Genomic DNA, 20,208 nt, shown 5'->3' on the forward strand with positions numbered 1-20,208 from the left:
ACTGAAATACCAGCCACGGGTGAGTCGTATATACCATAGGTAACCTAATGCAAACTTATATCCTTAATCTTTGGAAGCTTAGGTCGTATCCACAAAAATCTGGTTAGAGGACTGCGGTTGGTTGGGTTACATAAGAAGGAACCCAAAAGATTGGCAAAATGTTGCTCTGTTTCAGCCAGTATGCGAATCTGGAGACAAAGATGTTTTGTTAAGTGTTCGGTGTAATATTAAATGAACTTATCATTTAGGTCTTGTAAAGGCATGTACGTTTCGAACATGTTTTGATATTTCTATCCTTAAATTTGGATCAAAATGAAAGTGTGTGTGTGTGTGTGTGTGTGTGTGTGTGTGTGTGTGTGTGTGTGTGTGTGTGTGTGTGTGTGTGTGTGTGTGTGTGTGTGTGTGTGTGTGTGTGTGTGTGTGTGTGTGTGTGTGTGTGTGATCACAGCAGGCGGTATGTGGGCCACCCCTCAGACCAGACCTCAAATGTTGTCTCATAAATAAGCTGTGACCTCGGGTTGGGAGCGACTCCACTCTAATATTTTGTATATGTATGACTAGCAGCAGGCTATAAGTATATAGCTCTGCTACAGCGCTGTGGTCTGCCTCTATAGGCTCAGAGTGGCTTGTTTGAAGGCATAAGACATTAGGTCGAAGAATCATGGGACAGCGCCTACTAACCACACAGACGTGTGTGGATTACGATGAATACTACGTTAAAAGCGCTCCTGCCACTCATTTGCAGCATTTGTAAAATATAGATTTTAGGACTTCGATCATCTCAATAAAAGATGAAATGAATGAATAAACCTGTTTTGGATGTATGGACGACGCCGTGTAGACGCTTGGAGCGCTTATTTAATATTTGCGCGGTGGTCTTGTTTGAGTTGAACTCCGTGCGTCCGTCGCGCTGTGCTCAAGTGCTGCTTCCCCGCTGTTTGAAAACACTCCGCTGGATCCAGGAGCCTCAAGCAGGGGCACGCAGGAAAGGATTTGGATCTCTGGTCCGGTGTGAAACAAACGAGAGGAATATCGATCGTCTAATTCCTCTTAGAGCAGTGCGGTTGTGTTGTGGTGGACGTCTATGTTGTAATTTATTTCAACACCACGGGAAAACTTAGTCCTCCTGCCCGTCCCTGATTTCCATTGTTTTTCCTCCCAATGCATATCGCTTATATAGTCTGAAGTGCAAATACTAAGGAATAGAAACTGCAAGCGACGCCTTTTTCAGCCCACGGTGGATATTTGCAACGGGATTGGGAGCAAGCCCCGGTTTCTTTTTTTTTTATGCGTTGGGGTGTAATCGCTTGCATTTGGGAACTGGCACACGAGCAAGGAGAGAGACTGGGACTGATGCTGAGGAAGAGACACACAAGGGGCGACCAGAGCGGCTGAATTAAAACCCATCACAAGCTCCACACTCCGCCACGGAAACATGAAGGAGAAGAATTTGATCGAGACCGCAAAAATGCAAGGCAACATGATGGTGAGCTCTAACCTTATAGTACCCCTTTGCTTTGTGTTCTCTAATGTCCCAGCACTGGCAAAGTCGCTGGGTTGCCTTATTGCGCCTCGTGTGTGTGTGTGTGTGTGTGTGTGTGTGTGTGTGTGTGTGTGTGTGTGTGTGTGTGTGTGTGTGTGTGTGTGTGTGTGTGTGTGTGTGTGTGTGTGTGTGTGTGTGTGTGTGTGTGTGTGTGTGCGCGCGCGCGCGCGTGCGTTCCTCGGGCAGGGTCCGGTCCCCGCTCCGTACCCCCTTATCCCCATATGTCACTTAACAATATTTACAGTATCATCGATATGTATGTGTGTGTATGTATCGACACACTGCAGCCCCTTATGATGTGTGGAGGGATCGACATTCGTAGTTAACCCCCCCAAAAAAGTTGGAAAGTTGTTCCTCCTCTTTTGTAATCTTCATTCTACGGATGTCTGGCTGGGGTTTGATTGCAGTCTGCCGCCCTGGTTATAAATGTTTCTGGAGGGGGAGGTAACCTTTGAGTCCGGGGCCAGCCTGCCCCGGTAGGGACTTATCAATATTTGACCACACCTAAAGCTGTGCAGCCCACACTTATTACCATCGCATACCGTTATTATGAGAAGCTGCAGGTAGGGATAGAGAATAAAGAGGATGAATACTTAATACCGTATTGCACCTCAGACGTCTCATTTCTATTCATCTTTATTCTGGAGTCAAGGTTCACGTCTCCTTCGCCTTTACCTCTTAGATTTGGACCGGTCCATCCAACACAGGCGCAGGCTGTACGGCGTGGTGCGCACTGGGTTATGGGGTCTCATGGCTCAGGGGGGTTTGTGTGTGGCTGTTTTTTATTTTCAATCCATCAATTTTCGTGATGCTCTAGTCCACAGTTGAGTTTGGGGCTGAATCGCTGATATTGGGTTTGTGTTACCGTGTTATGTGTATCATCTGTTTTTCACCACGATCTCCTTCGTCCTTGAGCGGGCCCGTTAGTCTGGGTCGGGTGCAGCGGAACACACTGTCAGCCGTGTGGGGGTGATGTGGGTCCCAGCTGGCCAGCATCAGGTCTGAAGCGAGCGCTGGAGGAGGTTAACGCGGTTTGTCAGGCCCTGGCCAACATATAAATCCCCGCGCCCAACGTGCGTCATGCGTCTCCTCCCGCCGCTGGTTGTCAGCACGCACGTGGATGCGAAGTTGGATTCATGGTCAGCTTATATCATAAATAATTTTGATTTATGTAGATAGCACTTTTCAAGATACCGAAAGCGCCTGTGTGTGTGTGTGTGTGTGTGTGTGTGTGTGTGTGTGTGTGTGTGTGTGTGTGTGTGTGTGTGTGTGTGTGTGTGTGTGTGTGTGTGTGTGTGTGTGTGTGTGTGTGTGTGTGTTTGTGTGTATAGACCTATGTGTGTGTGACACCGTGTGTTCGTACGTATGCTTGTTTGACCGTGTGTTTATATTTGTGTGTAAGAGACCATGTGTGTGTCTATATGTGTGTGTGTGTTTGTTTGATATAGAGAGTGGTGGGGGGGATTATGACATCTCTTCCACCACCAGTGTGTAGCCTCCTAGGTGATGTGGATGCCCTGGCAGAATGCGCTCCCAAGTGACTTGCAGTGAACTCGGATACACGCCATTAAGGAGAAGGGAGGGGTTAGGTTTCACCTTGATCAAGTATGCCTATAGGCTGGGGTTCAAACCTCGAACCGCTATCTTCACACTCAAACATGTCTGGAAGAGGTCAAGTCTTGTGTATGTATATTTTATATGTGTATACATTTTATAGCTCTTGTCTTGCTTCCAAAATAACATTATTTATTTTTCTTAGGGAATTTAGTTTCAGCTCACTAAAGAGCAGGTGGTGAAAAAACACACGGTGTCCTGTTCTTAATTTCCGGCGGACATTGCTGCTGACATCGGGGATCGAACCCAGAACCATTCAGTTGGTCGTCAAACAGCCTAAAGTCCCGACACAAACCGAGCCCTCTTATATGTATGCAGCATATTGTAATGCTTGCTTAGTGCTGCTCTGAATTGTGGGGTTGTAATATGTGAAATCCGTTTTCTGTGTCCTGGCGAGGTTGACGGAGCCAGTTGGCTGGAGGGTCGGTGTCTCTACCCCCTGCTTCCCAGATCTTCCCCCTGTGTATCCAGAAGCAGAAGGCAAGAGGGAGCCTGAGCTGAACATTGGTAGCCACCACTGCAGTGCAGTGCCAACTCTTCCTCCTTCCGCAATTACCGAGCCTGCTTTTTCTGCTCGCTCTGTAAAGGCCATGAAACCCATTCTCTTGCAAATGAAGCATAAATGCGTGTAAAATGGCACACCGGTTTAAGTGGCCTCTTTCAGTGAAGCAAAACAGTGTTTTAATACCTGGACGGAAGTTGTGTGGCTTACCTTGATGGAGCTCCTCTCGGAGCACTGTCCTTTGGGGGGTTTGAACCGGCGACCCGCAGGTTGGCAGACATGAGCAAACATCTGCTTAATCGCTAAGACGAATGAAGATGGCAATTTGTGATGCAGATTATAGAGTGTTCTCGAGGAGCTGCAGAAACATTCAGGCACGTAGGTGAAAACCTACGAGTGAAACTTAGTCGGGCACGGATCAATAGGCCTCCCTGGCAGAGCATCAGTTTGTACTTGTAAAACATTCTCCAGAATCAATGTCCTCTTATTTGACGTATACAGGATGAATGCATGAACAATGATGCGATGCATTGTTGATGATCTTTTCCTCCTCAGTCAAATCAATTTGTTATTTCTCTGGAACATACGATGGCATTTCGTGGACGGCAATTGGTTTGTCTCGTGGATGTTATGGTTACCAAACCCATCGTACGGCTGTATATAACAACGGTGCGGTGTGTGTACACAATGTTTGGAGGAACGTTGGATCAGCTGGCCATGAATGTTTATTTAAATCATCCTCCTTGGGTTATACCATCATCTGCCGCGTCCACATCAGATGTTGAAGTACCGCGTGCCCAAAGAAAGCCTTGTTCCTCTGGTTCTGTCTACTCTCTGGTGATCCTGCTTGGACTAACATCGACCGTTTCATTTTGGTTTCGTAACGCTTGATGCATTATGCTCACAATGAATCTAATGTTTGACAGCCTCGGGCAGCAAACACGGAGCACATTTTAAATCTGCTTTCCCACGGTCTTCTCGCGCCATTATCGTTTGTGTTTGGTCGTTTCTCCGCTACAAGGAGCACGTCTCCAAGGCCAGCGCACCGTCACCATTTTAGCTCAGCCCCTAATGGTTCTGTTGCCTATGGCGAGGGAAACAAAAACAGATATCTACTTATATGTTAGACCCATTTTTAATTATCTACTCTAAAGAAGAGGCATGGGATTGTATAAGTGTGAGAGAAGTGTGAGAGGCCATTTTGTTTCGGGGTGTGTTGAGGTCTTCTTGATTTGGTTGGAGTGGATCGTAAATGGCTTCCCCTCTCGGCACAATAAGATGGCTTCAAAGAGAGGTTTGAAGGGCTCGCTAAGTGCCCCCGGTAGGGCTCTAGCCCCCCCGCCCCCTGTGGATTGGTTACTAGCATGCAGATGATGACCATGTGACCTGCTGTTGGTGTGGTTTATCGACGAGCTCATTCCTCAACTATTGGTGTTATAAGTTCATATGATGTACCGTCCCATTTGGACTATCAGCCTTATTATCAGTCCACTAAATTCATCTGATTCAATGGGGGGGAGGATCACACACACACGCACTCACACACGCATACACATACTTGCACGCACGCACACACACACACCACCCTATGTAAAGCACTTTCAGTGCCTTGAAAATAAAGCTTATTATTATTAATATTATTGTACATTGTTAAATATTGTGTTCGATCTACCAATTCACCATCACTCATCAACATGTCTTGGTGACCCTCACAGTGCACACCTTGTTGCTTGACCAATCCCGCCACCGCTGCTTCCTCCTCCTCTTCCTCCTCCTCCTCCTCCTCCTCCACCGCCCCCCTCTCAGGGAGAGACGGGCCTGTTTGCACGGCGCCCAGCGTGTTGCTGGCGGTGTACACTGAAGGCAGATGTGTCTCTGTTTGCATACTGAACAGGCCCGACGTGTTGTCCTGTTTTAAACAACGGTTTTCCCCCCAGGCCGACAATGGCTAAATGCTGATGGAGGGCGACCTAGCATGATGAAGTGTTCTCTGGCGCGCGGCCGACGACTTCACTAAGTACAAACATCACAGTTGTGTTGTAGTCCACCGTTTTTATTTTTTTCGTCAGTTCTGAGGAATTGCATCCACAGCTCGTGTCAGGTTTTATTTTTTTTCCACCCCAACCGCGTGAAGATGGATGGCCGGCTCTCCGTCTCTCGCATCACGCGGCGTTACCGATGTTGATGACGTTCCACTGCACGCGTGCAAAAGTTATTACGCGCCCACAAGATTGCGCCATTATCCGGAATGGCACCTACGCTAACAGCTGCTTAACGCTAACGTCCAACGCTCCATCAGAAAAATGTGACAGTGAAAAATGTTAAGCCGCACACACACTTCCGCTTATGTCAGGAAAAGCTGCGAGGGGGTGATTTGTGTCAGGCAGGTGTTTGTGTTTTTTTGTTTTGCGTTGTGGGGGAGTGTGCAGGTGTTTGAGTGCAGGCCAAGGTCGGCCCCTCTGTGGAGTTGTGCACACGTTCCGCCGCCGCTTGACTTTGATCTTGATAAACACTCGTCTGACTAATGAGACTCCCGACCGGTGTCTAATGAGTCCAGACCGGTTGCCCACCACGGGCCCCCCTCCCACCCCCTCCCTTGTCCTTTTACTAGTGTGCCTCGGCTCCATCTGATGTTGTTCGTTTTAAAGAAGAAGGGACAGAACGGTCTGGTGGTAAGGCTGCACCACCCCCCCGGCCAAAAGGTTGTCCGTTCAAAATAATGTGACCGTTGCAGTGCTTTTCATCCAGGGAGGCTGGTGTTTCATTATCTAGACCGGTGGTTCTCAAACTTTTTATGAGGTTTTCTTACCACCTCAGAATATATTTGTCTCCCAAAATACCACCAGTATGGCCGTGGTCTCTATTTCGTTTATTTAAAATACACTAAATACAGTAGCGGATGCTTGGCCTATTCCGATACGCACAGTTCACAGCAGGAGGCTCATTTGTTCCTTAAGATAATCATTAACTGATGTCAGCTGTACAAAGGGGTAGCCCTACAACTGGCACAAACTCTGCCACACAACGCAAGGAGCCGCCCCTCGGCCACGCAGGCACACAGAGCAAGTGAGGACATTAGGATTAACATCTGTATTCTAACAACCTTTTTGAAGGCTAAATACTAATAATGTTAAAAGTTGGCAAGCATGTTGGCAACTGAACTTCCATAAGCCTGCCTCAGCGAACACAGTCCTGCAATGTGTGGGTCCATCGAGGTCAGCTCCAGTCTCCGGTGTGGCTCAGCATCAATCCTGCTTCTGTATTCGTTTTTCATGACAGCAAGTGAAGCGAAGCCTTTTTTGCACGGATAAGTGGTCGCAAAAGACAGGAGAAGGTGCACTGCCTTCTGAAAGCGCAGGGCATTCGCTGTGTGGCTGTATCCAAAGGCCGCCTTCTGAAAGCAGACTTCAATTTTGTGCCGCTTGATAATTCTGTTGAACTCTCTAGCTCACTAATGATGAAGTCCTTGAGCATTTCAGAGGTTATGATGCTGAACGGGTTTTTTGTCCAGTTGTTTGCTTCGGCCCTCACTGGGATTTAATGACGGAACAGTTGTCCGACAATGATGTAGTTCCTGACTATTGAATAGTGGACTTGGAATGCTTTAATCCATCACGCTTCCTTGCTGTTTTGCGCTGTTTGCTGCGAGCAGGTGCTGCTGAGACCTCACTGATGCTTCTGAAGCCGCATTCAGAGACTGTGCTTGGTTCAATGCCCTCCACTTCATTTTCTTAAAAGTCTGCTCGAAATATTTCCCTCCTTATCCGCATTTCTCTAACAAATAGTTGAGTTTGGAGCAGTGTTTCTAATCATTCATAATTTTTGCACAGTTTTTACACTGTGGGCGCGGTAGGTGGGGGTAAGGTTGGGGGGGGGGGGGTTGTCAATACTCAATACAACACAGCGTGTATCATGTGAACTATGTGGTAGCTTGTGGCGGTAGAGTTGAGTTGTGGGCCAACCTGGGATACATCCCGCCCTCGCGGCTAGAAATTAAACGCTATGAGGCTATTTAGCTGTTAAACCCAAGCGGCTCACAGTGAATTAAGGTACAGCTCGTCAAGGAGCAGATAGGTCGTTAGGGCATCTTGCTCAAGGATGCCTAAAGATAAGGCTGCGGACATGGAGTTTGGCTTGGAGTCCAAACCCACACTCCTGCGAGAAAGAGACAGAGAGAGAGAGAGAGAGAGAGAGAGAGAGAGAGAGAGAGAGAGAGAGAGCTGACATAGTAATCAAACCGACAACCTTTCTGTGAACACCAATAGCTGCTCTACCATCCTGCCCTGTTGCTGTGCATTTGTGTTTTTATTTCTATATTTCTTCTCCTCCCTCATGAGGCCGGGCTAGCAGATGGCTGCAGCGCATCAGCGGTTGCTTCACTGGAGATGAGGTGGAGTTTAGAGAGGAGTTCATCTGATTAGCATCCGCAGCCTTGAGAGATGACGTGGTTCTCTGGCTCATTTTTCTTTTCGTCCCCGGAAAAGGAACTGAATGACGTCCATTTTTATTCATGCAGCACTTCGAACTCTGAGGCCCCGTCCACACAGAGCCGAAACGGGCGAAAACTAACCGGTTTCGCTTAATGCGGTTCAGGAATATATCCGTAAAGACAGAGTCATTGCGAAACCGCATCGAGCTGTAGAAACGCTATAGTAAATATTGAGGGCGCTGGTTCTCCATAGAAAAAAATGGAGTGCATCAAGCCTGCGCGCATACAGCCTGCGCGGTTCATACAAACATTCAGTCACGAGGAGATTCAACCTTTTAAATTGAGCAGAAATACTTTTTAATGTACAGTTAGTAATTTAATTTATGAAGGGGCTTTATTTGAAGCTACAAAGAGAAAACAAATAAAATTATAATCGCAAGCGGTGATTAACGGGGTCCGAGCAAAATGAAAAGTCAAGAACACACTAATGCAAGATATATAAATATGACATATAATTATGAAAAAAAAGATGTTGATATTCCCCTTAATGACATACTGTGCCTGTGACATTTTTAGAGCAGAAGACCAGGGTGAAAAAGATGCATCTGATTTTAGAGATTAATATGATGAGAGAATTTTGAGTCCAGGTCAATCTGGTAAGGAGAATGGGCTCATGGGTAGTGGGGGGTATTGGTATCCACCTAATAATAGTCTTATGTGTATACAATAACAAAATGGTCATATAAGTAAAATAGGCTAATTCTCTGCTCCGACTTTATTGGACAATATTTCTCAAATGGAACTAAATAAAACAAATTCTGTTTGATGATTTTTGTGAGGCTTGGTCTGAAGATTTAATGTGGCGATTTTGGTGAATTTCGGATTATTTTTGTAGCTTGTGATTCTTTTTATCATGTTTGGCTTTAACATGAAATTGTGGGTAAAATAGGGTTTTATAAATGCATCTGATTCTAGAGATTAATATTCAGAAAGAATTTTGAGTCCAGGTCAATCTGGTGAGGAGAAATAAGGCTAATTCATGAATTTTTTACTTTAGCGCCACCTTTGGGTGCAGTACCACAAATTTGGGTTCATGGGTAGTGGGGGTTATTGGTAGCCTGGTCCTACCAGACTATCGTACTTCATTTAATTTGTACAGAAGGTCTGGAACTGCTCAATTGACAAACGTTCACTCACTTGGAGGCGGGTGTCTGTAGAAGTTTTAAAATGATTGGATCTGGCCAGTGCCACTCTGGACCTGCCATAACCAATCGCATAGCGTTTGGTCGTGACTTATGTCATAAGAAGGGACCGGCTACTTCCCCACTGACGGAGCCAGCTGGAAAATCAAACTTTTCCCGAACCCGGTGGGGAGAAGCGCCACAACATCATGGCCACCAACAAAACTCTGCAAAGCTTGTTCTTGCTCCGGCTTTAATTGATAGATTTTCGGCAGTGATCCCACAACAGACCGAATAGCTTCTCTCGTATCCTTCTCCATTGTCTTCCTCTGACTACAACTGAAACTGGCGCGCGACCTAGACGTCATCGTTCTCAGCCACTCCCTCTGTTCGCTGATTGGACCGCCAGAAATCTGGTTTCCATGGAACGCATTCATATAAAGCAGACCCAGACCTAGTACTGAAGTGAAATGAAAATTGAGCGGAAGTAGGTAGGTGGGCGGTGCCAGGCTAGGTTATTGGTAACCATACCTGCACTTTTCAAGAGTTTTCTACTTACGGTATAAACTGCAGTATGACTTTTACAGAATTTGAGGGAAAAAAAACCATTACAGAAACAAAAGGGGACCAAGCAGCTTCGCTGCTCTGACCCCTAATAGTATACAAAAAATTCATCGCAACTCTGACATCCCCCAGCTGGTGGGGGGCTAATGGAATCATTGTTTGCGTTTCAGGCGTCCACACGAAATGTGTGCGGTTTCGGGCACCGGATTCCCCGGCTCCGGTCGGCCGAAACGCACAAGACTTATGCGGTTTCACCAAAAAATCTGCTTCATGTGGACGGGGCCTAAGTCACTGTAGTGTTTAGTGTGGTTCAACCATCTGTGTTAATGCAGGTGAAACCTATTTGTGTAGGACAATGAAGGAGGTGTGACAAGTCCCACACTCACACTATGCAAATTGTTTTGGGTTATTTGGAAAAGCAGAAGCAAGAATTTATGATTATCAGGCATTATTATTGAATCAGACACTCCGTTTGTCTGTTTTTGGAGATTGTTTGAGCTGGAGAGGAGCAGTCCTGGGTGCTGCCAGTGCGATTGGAGCGCGGCCGAGGCGTCCTCGACGACTCGTCTAATTAGAGATAATCCACAGCTGTTACAGACTTCAAAATGGCCTCTTTAGAAGCTCTCGCTGAGACGCTCATCCGTGTCTCCCGGCGCTCGCCGCTGTACCTCCGGTGCAGTTGAGTCCTCGCCGACTCTTCACCCAACCCAGACTTTACATGAACTCTTACTTTATTTAAATTTAAAAGTTTTTTTTCTCTCGAAGACAATTCACTAATCACTGCTTATTGTAAATCACTACTTTCAATGTTAAAAATTGTTTATCGTACTATAATCTACTAGGAAGATCAAATATACACAGATACACATCTAAGTATTCATCAAACCATTCAGGTGAATCCACTCCATCAGATTTTCAACCTCGTCCTACAGGGTAGCATCAATGGGAGCCGCATAATCGGGTGCTCTAGCTCTACACGTGTGCCTCTCTCTCTCCCTCGCTCGCGCTATCTCTCCCGCTTTGAGGACCCGGCGTTTCTGTCTTTTCAGCCCCGCTCCCCAGACCTGAGCAATCAATCACCGCAGAGCCGGCAGCCTCCACCACGCTCACTGCCCCAGCAAATTAACACCAGTGTACAGTAGTGGGATATATATCACCCACTAGGGCGCTCTGCACCCCCCACTCCTCCCTAACGACCCACACATAACACCTGCAATGTGGACATGCAGCAGCTGGAGCTAAGTGGAGCTTTATTTTTTCTGTGCGTTTTATTTTATAAAATTATAAAATGATGGAGAAATGATGGAAGTAAAAATAACAGGTCAATGAAAATAAATGTTATTCATATTTTTCAGTGAATATGGTATTATTGCTTGTTATTTCAGAAATAGTTGCATTTCATTAGATCATTTCCATTTGAATGTTTTCCATTTCTATTTTGTAGATTTGTGTTTGCCATAAACACTCTTCTTACACTGATACTTGTGTATTGATATATCATTTTACAGTTTGCATATCAGGTGGTCAGCTTAGTGGTACACCTACAGTGGTTCCCAAACGTTGGGAACCACTGGTCTCCAACCCAATTGGCAGGTTTCCAAACCAAATTTCCAACTAAAATAATTCATGTTTAAAAAGTACAAAAGCAGAATGACCAAAAGCGTAGGATAGCCCAGAAGGCTGTTCTGGGTTCAATGTAAATCATAATGATGATGAACCTTTAAAGCCATATTCTAACGAGTCTGAAACCTAACTGAACCGTGACCCAGAACGCTGTTTGGGCCCAATGGATATAAAAATAATGATGGCCCTTTAAAGACATATTCTAACGATCACTTAGCAAGCAAGGGGCGTGAGATAACACTCTTCAAAGGCAGCATTCCCATTATGCAACCAGATCTGGCAACAGGGAACTACTGAGCCAAACTCGTTTTATGGGTGCAAAATGCTTTGTCAGAGAGATGCATTATGTTTTAGAGTTTAATGAAGGGACTTTTAATAGTCAGGGTGAGACGACCCTGGCACCACTGGAGTCATGTCATGTGGGCCGGTCCAGGCTGACGGGGGACGGGGGGTCCAGGGGGTACGGGACTCATCCCTGGCCTCCCCGTCTCCTGTGGGATCCTGCTGGGGTGTGGACAGCTGTAATTACTGGCTTACTGGCCTGCTTTAGTGATGTCACCAAGGAGACAGGGACGCTTGTTGTGCCTACGGGCGACTGTGTTATTGTCCATATGGATGGGGGGGGGGGGGGGTGTGTGTGTGTGTGTGTGTGTGTGTGTGTGTGTGTGTGTGTGCGTGTGTGCGTGTGCGCGTTGGCTCGTGTTCGTACACGTGTTTTGAGGGTAGAGCCAGAACTGTTCCACATGCAGATTGAGCTGCCCAGAGGAGTGTGCCTCTCTGTGTGTGTGCGTGTCCATGCACGTGCACGGGTGTGTTTGTGTGTGTAATGGCCAAATATCATCGAGTTATTCTGGCATTGTATTCCTCTCAGTAATTATGCTGACCTACAATGAGGGAGAGGACAAGAGGGAATACCACCAACAGGAAGCAGCCCTCCCTGTTCCCGTGTATCATGACCCCCCTCCTTCTCTTTGAAGGCACAGGATTGTTTTTATGCTCTGTAATAACAGTCATTAATAATAACTTTTACCCTTCTGGTAAGACACCGACATCCAAAGGGTGGATACAAGATATTCCATTTATAATATCATTGCAGATCACCAAAGTAACGTAGCCTGGTGATGACAGAGGCACAATCGAAATGTTATTATGCGAGTATTGTACAAAGGGGTGTATGTATTCCAGGTGGAAATGGAAGTTGTTTTGCACCAGGAACTGTGTATAAACCAGGAGTTATATAGTCCCTGGTCCTCTGTATATACCGGGTAAAACAGAAAGTTATATAGTACTTAGTTACCTGGTACTGTGTAAAAACCGGAAAAACATAGTTATACAGTACTTACATAGTACCTGATACTGTGTATACAAAGGGGTAAAACAGAGTTAAAGTACCTGGTACTATGTAAATACCGGGTAGAACAGACAGTTATATAGTACCTGGTATTGTGTATACACCAGGTAAATCAGAGTTGTATAGTATCCTGTATCGTGTGAGAAAACATGAAAAACAGATTGTTACAGTTTGTGGTACTGTGTATAATGGATGAAACAGATAGTTATAGTTCCCGGTACTTTGTATAGACTGGATAAAACAGATAGTTATTGGTCCCTGTAATGTATATACACTGGATAAAACAGATGGTTATAATTCACGCTACTCTATATATACTGGGTAAACAGATAGTTGTAGTTCATGGTAATTGTGTATATACTAGGTCAAACAGATGGTTATTGTTCCTGGTACTGTGTATATACTGGGTAAAACAGATAGTCCTTGGTAATGTCTATATAATGGTAAAACAGATAGTTATGGTTTCTGGTACGTTGCATAAACCGGGTTAAACAGTGAGTTATTGTTCCTGGTACAGTGTATATACTGGGTAAAGTGTTGCTGCATGACTTCATCCTTTCCATCGTTTTCCTTTGCTGCTGTGCCTGGCAGGTTTCTGCGCCCGCACCGACCCCGCGCTGACACCAGTGTTGAGCGGCCCGTCAGAGGGGGGGGGGGGGGGGGGGGGGGGGGGGGGGGGGGGGGTTGATGGCCGCACCTGGAGTATTAGAAGTTTGGAGGCTAATAAAAGTCTAAGCTAGCTGACGAAACCAATGGGGCAAGAAAAAGCTGCTGGCTTGGCAGAGAATCCCAGCTCTGACACAGGCCCTTGTCTTCAGGGCTCTCCAGGCGATTAGCTGGCTGGTTTAGGACAGACCCGGAGAGTCTCTGTGACTGGCCAGCTAATGACGACGACGCGAGGCAGAGAATAGAATGAACCATCTGCAGGCGGTGGGCTCGCTGCCGTCTCACTCGGTCCAACTCAGCGTCTTGGGATTGCAACCGAAGACCGGTGTTAACCTTCCACTGGCATTTGGACACGTTGTTTTAACTCTCACAATGGACTTAGGAGGATGATTCAGCTTAGTTTGAATTAGTTTGTCTTTTATGCTCTTGTTTTGCTTATGTGCCCCAAAATTGTAATTTGTGATCGTTTAACTTTTATTTTGAAAGTGGATGTGATGCGTGAAATTTCGCGGGCAAATATTGATATTACACTTGTGTTTTCATTGTCTCTGCAGATGCCGACTGATAATAACTGGCAAACAGAAACAAGAGTGTTTATTTGCAGTCATGCACACATGCACGCATGTACACAGAAAGACACATACACACACACACACACACACACACACACACACACACACACACACACACACACACACGTCTTTGCACCAATGACAACTCTCCGGTCCCAAATAAACAGCAGACGACCATTTCCCTTTTCTCTGGCGGCATCGGACAAAATATGATTAATCTGAGCCATTTACTTCCTGGCAGAGGAAGTTGGGGAAGCTGCCGTCTTGAATTCTGGGTAATGACAGACAACACGCCATTACAAGATTTCAGGCTTGTGCTTCTAGTGCTCTGCTACCCAGGCAGGCGTGGCTCTGTGTGTGTGTGTGTGTGTGTGTGTGTGTGTGTGTGTGTGTGTGTGTGTGTGTGTGTGTGTGTGTGTGTGTGTGTGTGTGTGTGTGTGTGTGTGTGTGTGTGTGTGTGTGTGTGTCGGGGGGGAGATTAAATGATCTGGTTTGCTCCGGCCTGGGAGTGGTCCTGTGTTGGTAAACACCTGCTGAACACTGATATCCTCAGTGATGGAGTACTGGAACATCGCCTGGCCTGAATGCCCCCCCCCCCCCCCCCCCCCCCCCCCATATGTCCTTGTGGTGCGTTCCTCTGATGACAGCGATGCCCCCCGGGGGGCCTGCCAGTCACACTGGGACTTATAACGGAGGGGTGGGTGGACCGAGGTGAGGCAGCGGGACAAACAGAACTATGACTTCACTGTCTGTGTGTGTGTTTGTGTGTGTGGGAGAAAGCCGGTTAGTGTGTGTATGTGTGTGTGTGTGTGGGGGACAAAGCCGTTTAGTGTGTGTGCGTTTACATGCGCGTGTGTGTGTGTGTGTGTGTGTGCGTGAGAGAAAGCCGGTTAGAGAGTGAACAGGTGTGTGTGTGTGTCTGTGTGTGTGTTTGTGTGTGCAAGTCTGTCTGTTTAGGAGAAAACTGGTTAGTGTGTGTGTGTGTGTGTGTGTGTGTGTGTGTGTGAGAGAGAAAGCCAGTTAGAGTGTGAACAAGTGTCTGTGTGTGTGTGTGTGTGTGTGTGTGTGTGTGTGTGTGTGTGTGTGTGTGTGTGTGTGTGTGTGTGTTTGTGTGTGATTCTATGCAATGTGTGAAGTGTGTACCTCCGGTAGCCTTGATCCGTTTGTACACCTATGGTGGTTTACGTGTGAAAGCCGGTAACATAATCTGCTATATTTCAACCACAATGTAAATCCACGTTCCCACAAGGCATGTACTCGCATGCAATCAATGTGCTCACAGCAGAGCCCCCATCGTGTCTCTTCATGTACTTCGTGTTCATCTCCCCCCCCGATACCATTTCACACTAGATCTATCGGAGCCGGCTGTCTGTTTTCAGAGGGCTTACAACCCCAAGGCTTCGAAGCCTTCAGTTTGTGTAGCATGTGTGCCGACGCGCATGTTGCCTCCTGATGTAATGAAGCAGAGAAGGAGCCAAACGCGGGCCGCCGGGGGAGGCCCCGGGACATGACCTCAATCTGCCCCGAGCGCAGACGGTCTGCAGTCAGCGGGACGGCTGATGCCCCGCGACAGGTGTGGGCCGCCCCCCCCACCTTATGCTGCGTACCCGCGTTAGAGAGAGGAAGACATGGGCCCGGCCCCAACGCTTCTGACCGCCGCGCTTAACCGGAACACGGGAGGGGCCGCGGGGGGCCGGAAGGGGAAGGCTCGGAGCGTTCTCCTGGCAGTCGGATCACCTCCACACTGGAAGTGAAGCCAGGTATATTCCCGTATCCAGATGGATAGGGGAATATTATTGTTCTTTATTCTCTGTCAGCGGTGCAGCAGAACGCATCGTGATGGCCCAGCCAGGATAAGTAAAGCGCATCCCGTTGTAGTTACATTCAGTCATAATGAGCCTCCAAAGTGAGGCTCGGAACAATCCAAGCGTGCTATTAGGCTCATATTGTAATATTGTGTCACGCCATTTGCGATGGCTGTCAAATTGGTCCAAAATCCCAGCGTCGAGGCTAATGGGCGTTACACACATTTTGGATATGTTAACTTGTATCAGAATGGCGCACACACTCAGTATTCAGAATTCCTCCTGCTTATTTTGAAAGCGTATTCTTCAATATCGCTCGGTAATGGACGATAGAAGCCGATCAAACCATTGTAAGCTGCCCTGCTGGTGCTGAACCTTGTAGCATTCACCAATCGGCCTTACCGCTACTCTCCTTCCGTCTAGATAATTGTCCCCACACTCATCTCCAGCTGGGCCCTGGATTCATCATCCAAGTCGCCATTGATTCAACTCACCTCTCAGCCACCGGAGGCAGCGTCAACAACGCACGCCCGGCCCTGTGGGCTGCAAAGCGTTTTTGTGTGGAGAGAGTCCTCCTAAGAGCTGTGTCCTCGCCGTTCACAATGGCGCTTCAACCGAGGCTGAAATAATAGATTGTTAGTGCCGGCCAACGGCATCATAGCCGGTCCTCACAGCTCCGGCAGATGGCTCACTTGGCAGGTACCCCCCCCCCCCCCCCCCCCCCCCCCCCCCTATTCTTACACCATCACACACACATTCACAAAATCCACTTCCAAGTGGGCACATGGGGTGCCCGCCGTGGCAGTGAGTTCTGCAGTGGCTCTACGCCCCGTGACTCTCTGCGTACGCCGCAGCCTGTCCCCGTTGTTCTAGTCGGTTTCACCGCGGTGTCCTGGATTTCGCCCCCCGGCGCCATTTGGAACCCGGCATGGATCGCGATCGGAGAAATACCTGCGGTGTGACACTACCGATTTGTCACGAGTACTAGAGGTCCGGCGACACCGTCCGGGCGTGATTCATCAACGCGGCCGAGACCACTGCATTAATCAGCCGCACGCCGTATTGACCGGCCTGGCGCTCAGCCCCCCTGGCACTCAGGTTTAATCCCGGGGAAAAGGCCTTGACGCCCGGCTTTTAGTTTATTATCGACCCCTTAGGAAGTGGATCGTTTCGGAGTGTTGTCCGGGAGGAGGCGGAGACAGTGGCGTCTGAGGCTGGGGTTTTCGTTGTTCTGACGCGTGACGTGTTTGCAGCATGCTGTGCTGGTGCGCTTTCACACGGCGGCTGATACTGTGCGTCTTTTCAAAGTCGTTTTTTCCGTTCCAGCAGCCAGCCATGTTTTGTCATTCAGGGGCCATCTCTTCATTTCATAAATTCATTCATAGTGAAAGCTAACGAACTGACCCGATGCCACTTTCTTGCCCTTTTGTCGAACTCGAATAAAATCAAAAACTGTTGCCCTTACAGACCCATTAAAAATCACTGCCTTTTACACTCCTGCCTGGGGGGGCTGTACCCACAAAGACACCTCTCTCTCTCTCTCTCTCTCTCTCTCTCTCTCTCTCTCTCTCTCTCTCTCTCTCTCTCTCTCTCTCTCTCTCTCTCTCTCTCTCTCTCTCTCTCTCTCTCTCTCTCTCTCTCTCTCTCTCTCTCTCTCTCATCGACCTGGGCCATAATGAGGAGCTCCTGCCTGGCAGTGCTGTCAGGTAAGAACACAGCGCGGCGCCCCCTGGAGTCTGCTAAAGGTCAGCGTGCCTCTTTATCAGACGTGGTCCCGCCCGGCCTGCCTGTCAGTCGGCCGCGGCTGAGCCTGCCTCCCTGCTGAGCTTAAAGTTCAGCCCCGCATCTGCTGCTGCTCTCCTCCTGTAAATTACCGTGCACACGTGACCAGGCTATACTCTTAATCCCTTGCACACTGTCAGAGGGCTGTTGGGAAGGGTATCGGTGCTGGGTCTTCTCGAGATTTCGAGTTACGAGTGTTTGGTTTGGCGAGCCGGCTGGAAGGGTATGAAGTGTGTTCCCCGAGACGACGTCCTTTGCTCTTTTTTACTCTACTTAATGTGTAAAGAAAACTTTTTAGAATAGCGTTCCCATCTGATTACGGCTACTGACATTAACGCAAAGACGCTAACCTTGAAAACACAAGCTCCACTGTGTAGAGCAGGGTTTTGGGTAACCATTCTTGCCATTAATTCATCCAATGTTTGACTTTCCTATTCATTAATTCATGTAACCCCTGACTACAAATGCGTGTCACATTTTTGGTGCTACCCAGAGAAGAAAACAAAAGGTTTCAGAGATCGTTGGTTCAACAATGTTGTATACAGTGTAGAGTGTATTTCAAAGCCCAACATAACTAAGAGCTTGTGTCCTTGGTAAGGACACATTTTTAGGCCCCAGTATTCCTATTGGTTGAGTTATTTTTCATTGTTGTCTTTCTATTCCATTCATCATCTGCACTTCAATTACCCAACGTGCTTATTCTATTGCTGAAGGACAAAGCCAGGGTGATGTTATGATTGCACATTTTTTACAAACGACCAAATCTCTGAGGTGATCTTTTGGAAGGATGTCTAGTAAGATGGAGGGTCGGATGGAGAAACCGATGGATTGCTTGATTGACTGATATCCTATCTGTTTTTCACAATACATCTGCAAGACCCATCCTTACTATTCAATTCAATCTTTGTTTGTTACCGAAACGATCCTTGTGAGGCGACCTACCCACAGTTAGTGGAGGAGGCCTGTGTGAACACCTTCCGTACACAATAAACCGAACAAATTGAACAGATGTTTTATGGGATACAAATATTTTATAGGATTGAAAAAAAGAGGGATGCATTCTAGATGGCTCCACGGTTTGTTTTATGGTCGCTTTCGAGCTGGGTGGAAGTGGTCAAACGCCTTGCGCTATATTTGCCGTTTGCTAGACGGCACAATATTTCTTCCCAGCGCTCACTTTATGTCCCTGGAACGACGGGAGATATGGGCAATAAGACGAACGTTTTGAATTAATTTGGCCTCTTTTTTTCAACGCCCAATTCAGTCATACTCTTTCCTTTGTTTTGTTCTGGTTTGATGTTGCAAGGCAAAAATAGTTGCTGGTAGAATTGTGAAAGCTGTCCGACCTGCCTTTTTAAAACGCAGAGCGAATAGAAAAAAAAGCAATCTATCTTTTTTTCGTTTTTTTCGAGGGTGCAATTTCTCCATGGAGACAAAGTGGACTACACATTCGTTCCTCTTTTTTTTCTTTTCTCAGCCTGGCATCAACACATCTCAACTGGCGAGGAGAGGGGTTGAACTCATCAATGTTTTGTCACGAAGAAAAGCGAAAGAAGGTTTTCAAGGTTCTCTTTTGAACTTTTCTCCTCCTTTCTTTTACTTTTTAAAGTCGATGATAGCACTCAAATGTTGTCATGCGCTTTGGCTTCTAATGGAAAACTAAACCTGAAAACAAGTTATTTTCAAATGATATGTGATGGCGATAGCTGGTTACATATTAGTTGGACTGTAGGATAGGTCAAGGGCAATATCTCGACCTAATGGCACAAAAAATTTAAATATGAAAATATTGACTCAAATTGGCTCATATCGATGCTTTGATTAACCCTTACACTCACTAAAAGCTGATGGATGGCTAGGGCATATTCAACAAATTCCCTCAAATAATAGCTGTTTAATCTCACCTACATCACCTTTCAACTGTCTTGTGTTCCCCTGAACCGTCACTTCTTAACGTCTCTCCCATCGCCCTCACAAACCACAAAACATCTCCCAGCCTCAGGTTTCTGGCTCATCCTCTTCGTCCACCTCCTCCGCTGGCCCAGAGCGGCGCAACATTAGCATCCCGGCTAATCAGGCTCCTCGCAGCTCACTACACCCTTGTGTGATGATGAATCCTCCAGCACAACTATTTTCTCCAGGCAAATTGGTCGCAGGCATGATATGCTGCTAATGGTCGCTTCTAATACAGAGCTAATGTTGCGGGGATCAACGTGTGTGGTTTCTTTGCACTTGTGTCTGTGCACTTGTGTGTGTGTTTGTGTATGTGTGTGTTTTTGAAGGAGAGAGGGAATGTGTGTGACAGGGTTAGGGAGATAGTGTGTGTGTGTGTGTGTGTGTGTATCTGAGAAATAAACTGTGCGTGCATGCGTGTGCGCGTGTGTGTGTGTGTGTGTTTGAAAGAGATGAGGGAGAGACAGGATCGTCTCTTGGAAGCAATTACAGGAGAACGTGACAAATGTGTGTGAAACGCACTCCTGTTTGGATGAGTTTGGAGTGCTTGACTCAGATTCCATTATGGCTATTAACCTAAATGGACTAAACACCCCCCCCCCCCTCCCCCCAGAGTAATCCCC

At 47.1% G+C, this 20,208-nt stretch overlaps 1 protein-coding gene across 2 annotated transcripts in view; it reads left to right on the forward strand.

Annotated features, from left to right (window-relative positions):
- The window catches only part of dpp6a (dipeptidyl-peptidase 6a), a 170,519-nt gene that overhangs the window by 17,972 nt on the left and 132,339 nt on the right, over positions 1-20,208 (forward strand). Inside the window, exon 1 of one of the 2 annotated variants that reach the window (XM_030348977.1) lies at positions 385-1,486. The exons of the other annotated variant lie outside the window; for it this stretch is intronic. Within the exon in view, the coding sequence (XP_030204837.1) occupies positions 1,436-1,486 (51 nt within the window). The 5' untranslated portion in view covers positions 385-1,435. Of the gene's footprint in view, positions 1-384; positions 1,487-20,208 lie in introns of those variants that run through there. 2 annotated transcript variants of the gene reach the window in all.

The sequence above is a fragment of the Gadus morhua genome, chromosome 23 (assembly GCF_902167405.1).
Source record: "Gadus morhua chromosome 23, gadMor3.0, whole genome shotgun sequence".
NCBI lineage: Eukaryota > Metazoa > Chordata > Actinopteri > Gadiformes > Gadidae > Gadus > Gadus morhua.